The sequence below is a fragment of the Mustela erminea genome, chromosome 12 (genome assembly GCF_009829155.1).
Source record: "Mustela erminea isolate mMusErm1 chromosome 12, mMusErm1.Pri, whole genome shotgun sequence".
Classification (NCBI taxonomy): Eukaryota; Metazoa; Chordata; class Mammalia; order Carnivora; family Mustelidae; genus Mustela; species Mustela erminea.
The window spans coordinates 27,079,791-27,084,177 of record NC_045625.1 but is presented as its reverse complement, the minus strand read 5'-3'; the positions used below and the strand labels follow the sequence as shown (position 1 = coordinate 27,084,177).

The 4,387-nt window shown below is 40.7% G+C and overlaps 1 protein-coding gene across 1 annotated transcript; it reads left to right on the top strand.

The window, feature by feature from the left end:
• Positions 1-1,761: 1,761 nt before the first annotated feature.
• Positions 1,762-2,700, top strand: LOC116570597 (olfactory receptor 13D1). Its single transcript, XM_032307883.1, has one exon. The coding sequence runs from the start codon at positions 1,762-1,764 to the stop codon at positions 2,698-2,700; it is 939 nt and encodes a 312-aa protein (XP_032163774.1).
• Positions 2,701-4,387: the final 1,687 nt, after the last annotated feature.

Sequence of the window (4,387 nt, the reverse complement as noted above, 5' to 3'; positions counted from 1 at the left end):
GTGGAAATAAGTCCATGTGCTAATGTGACCGGGAACAGGAATGGAGGTGCATGAAGAAATAAGTATTTGCTATGATCCAGCCTTTTAGAGTTCACTATCAAATTATGCACAATCACAAATAAAACTGAGGGCACAGGGCAGCAGGAGGGAGCCGCGTGGGCTGGGGTTCCCATGCCTGAGGTCCTGAGGGGCCAAGGGACCTGGGGCCAAGAACACAGTGAAGGTGTGTGCTGGGAGGAGCGCAAGGTCAGGAAGAGAAGTGCAGGACGGGAGAGAAGATCTGGACCTCCGCTTTATTAATAATAAACATTTACTATTTGTATAATGTTTAAAAAAAGAAAACAAGTTGGGGCACCTGGGTGGCTCAGTCATTAAGTGTTTGTCTTCAGCTCAGGTCATGATTCCAGGGTCCTGGGATAGAGCCCCACATCAGTCTCCCTTCTCAGTGGGAAGCCTACTTCTCCCTCTGCCACTCTCCCTGCTTGTGTTCCCTCTGTCTGTTTCTCTGTCAAATAAATAAATAAAATATTTTTTAAATATTACAGAAATTAGGGGCGCCTGGGTGGCTCAGCGGATTAAGCCTCTGCCTTCGGCTCAGGTCATGATCTCGGGTCCTGGGATTGAGCCCCACATCGGGCTCTCTGCTCAGAGAGCCCCTCCCCACCCCCACTCTCTGCCTACTTGTGATCTCTCTCTCTGTCAAATAAATAAATAAATAATCTTTTTTAAAAAAATTAGGAAGAAAAGTAAGTGACTTATAGGAGGACAGATTCCAGGCCCTGATTCCTAGACTCCTTAAAATTCTGGATCAGATTATTTCTTAGATCAAGAAATGTTCATATTCTATTAATTATAGCCCCCCAATTCAATGGCTTTCCTAAAATTTAAAAAAAAAAAAAACACTAAAGCGATTTTCTTCCTTCTGAGCCAAATAGACTTAAAAGTTACAATTCTATGAACATATAAGTACTTAATATTGTTATATTCTATTACATATTTTATTATAGTACATTCCATTATACATGTGTATTTTATTTTTTGAGAGAGAGAGCACATGAGCAGGGGAGAGAGGGAGAGAGAGAACCTCAAGCTCCTGGTTGTGGAGTGGGGCTCAAGCTCATCACCCTAAGATCATGACTTGAGCCAAAATCAAAAGCCAGATGCTTAAGCAACTGAGCCACCCAGCCAACCCTATATTGCATATAATTTTAGATGACATGTTGGAACTACCTACTATGCATGTTACTTTAAGATGTTATCGAATTTAATTCTCACAACAAACTACCAAAGAGTTGTAGCTTCCCTGCCCCTCCCCCTAATTTTATTAGCTGAGACTAGCAGCTGAGCCTCAAAAAAGTTAAGTAACTTAAAATAGTCATACTGAGGATAAGTGTCATGGTACCAAAGATATATATTTCAAATTACATCCAGTTTTATTAGGATGCAGTTACATTTCAAAATATTTATTAATAGATTCTTAGGTAGCTACATTTGAAAGCAGTTTTTGCCTAAGTTTTATTAATTAGAGGCCTGAAACTTTCTAACACAATTCTCAGCTTTCACTGCTATGTGAGCCTCAGTAGTGTTGATCTCTCAGTTCCTGTTTCATCATTAATAAAATTAATGTAATATCCCTATCTTTGCTGATTCCAGAGGCTAAGAATAAAACAAAGTAATAGAAGTAAAAGTAATTTGATAAATCAATTTATTTCCTGAGTCATATCCTTTTCTCAAGCGTTAAGGTAACATGGACACAGGAAGATGGGGAATTACTCAGCGGTCACTGAATTCTTTCTGGTGGGACTTTCCAAATACCCAGAGCTCCAGCTCTTTCTGTTCGCTCTCTGCCTCATCATGTATGCGATAATCCTCCTGGGAAACAGTCTCCTCATTGTCATCAGCATACTGGATTCTCGCCTCCACACCCCCATGTACTTCTTCCTTGGGAACCTCTCATTCCTGGACATCTGTTATACATCATCATCCATTCCTCCAATGCTCATCATATTTAGGTCCAAGACAAAATCCATCTCCTTCATTGGCTGTGCTCTGCAGATGGTTGCCTCCCTTGGGTTGGGCTCCACTGAGTGTGTCCTCTTGGCTGTGATGGCCTATGACCGGTATGTGGCCATCTGCAACCCACTGAGGTACCCCATCATCATGAACAGAGTGCTTTATGTGCACATGGCTGCTTGGTCCTGGATCATAGGCTGTATGAATTCCTTAGTGCAAACAGCCCTGACAATGGTGTTGCCTTTCTGTGGAAATAACATTATTGATCATCTTACCTGTGAGATCCTAGCCCTTCTTAAACTCGTATGTTCAGATATTTCCATGAATGTGCTTATCATGACAGTGGCAAGTATTGTTTTACTGGTGATTCCTCTGCTGTTAATTTTCATTTCCTATATTTTTATCCTCTCGTCCATCCTGAGAATTAATTCTACTGAGGGGAGAAAGAAAACTTTTTCTACCTGTTCAGCCCACCTGACTGTGGTTATCTTATTCTATGGTTCAGCTCTTTTTATGTACATGAAGCCCAAGTCAAAGGACACAAAAGCATCTGATGAAATCATTGGACTGTCTTATGGAGTGGTAACCCCAATGTTGAACCCCATCATCTACAGCTTGAGGAATAAGGAGGTGAAAGAGGCTGTGAAGAAAGTCCTGAGCAGATACTTGCATCTATGGAAAATATAAAAGGTCTTAAAGCAAGTGATATCCTCCGTGTGAGACCAGATCAGATCTTTTATGTTCACAGATGAAGTTACTGAAGCTAGTGTTAAGAGAGCTTATCTGCTCATAAGTCTAAATACAGGACTTAAACTCTTTTCAAGACAGAATTCTCAAGTAAGCCTTCTGAATAGTCTCGTCTGCAGTTTCTAGTCGTATGCAGCTCTGCCATGAGGTCCCATGCAGAGCACATGGCTTTTCCTCAAGATAAAGCTCCCTCCTCTCTTCTCTCTCTCTCTCTCTTCCTTGTTTTTCTCTCTTCTCTTCCCCATTTCCTCCTCCTTCTTTTCCTTTCCCCTTCTCCATCTACTTTGTTTCTCCACCTTCCTTCTGTTTTCCTGGTCTCCTTTCTCAGTCAGTTTGAACTGAACATCTATTATTTTGTTGTCTAGTATCCCTTATTCTGGTATAAGAACGTACTTTTTCTTCTGACATTCAACAGTGCCACCCTCTGAGTCCATGTGTACTGGACGGGGCTGACCCTACCCTCTGGAAATAGTGGTACAGCTTGAAACAAAAGCAAATCCCTCAAGTTACAGTGATTCATTCAGCATAGCAGGTGAGTTCTGCCAGGCTAATCAAACACAATCCAAGAATCCTGTCTCTGGCTAAGAAAAGAGGCATTCTTCCTCCTACAGTTGCTAAACAGGGTGAAATGTGAGCCTGGGTCAATCTCTGTCAAAAAGAGCAGGAAGCCTATCTGAGAGGCAAAGAAGTGTTGAGAGAAGGAGGGAGAGTATGTGTGGGATCCTATTTTAAGACCTTGATCCAGCTGTGCCTAACATCAGTTCACAATTATTTTATTTAATTTAATTTTTTTTCAGTGTTCCAAAATTCATTGTTTATGCACCACACCCAGTGCTCCATGCAATACATGCCCTCCATAATACCCACCACAGGCTCACCCAACCCCTTACTCCCCTCCCCCTCCAAAACCCTCAGTTTGTTTCTCAGAGTCTACAGTTTCTCATGGTTTGTCTCCCCCTCTGATTTCCCTAATTATTCTTTTTAGCAATATGGTCAATAAAATGCCTTTATTAAAAAATACTAATTTTGAGTTGGATTTAGCATTTCTTTGTACTCCCTCTTTCCAGTCATATTTTTGAGGAAAATACATGAGGATATATGTTCCCTAAGTGGTCCCAAGTTCTCCAGCCTTCAGAGGCTCTCCTTCCTTTAACAACTAAATAATCTAATTTCTATTCCGTGTGGCTATAGGCATTCTAGTCACCTACCCAATAATTTCTGAGGAGTGTTTACATTTTCCTGGTTTGTAGTCTTCATTTTATGTCAGACTACTCTAAATTTCCTTATCATTCCTCTCTGGTAATCATGAGTACTTCTGTGTTGTTTAAGCTCTCAACAGTACATTTTGACCACAAAGAATCTACATAAATCTCCTGAATATCCACATTCAAAAGACCACTACGTTTAACACCTTTATTTTGAAAATAACATAAAGGGATTATGTATTAATTATGTATTAAATATTAACCGTTCTTGGTATCTATTAGCCATCCCCTTTCATACAGGCCTCAGCCCATTTTCCTCTTTAGCTCCTGTCTGCTACAAGACTGAGTTTCTGTTCGTCTCCTCCTCCACAAGGATCAGCACTTCTCTCAACAAAAATGAATGGATACATAACTCAAAACAC

What these genes read in the sequence shown, in the direction of transcription:
- LOC116570597 (XM_032307883.1), top strand. Translation starts at nt 1,762, where the DNA reads ATGGGGAATTACTCAGCGGTCACTGAATTCTTTCTGGTGGGACTTTCC.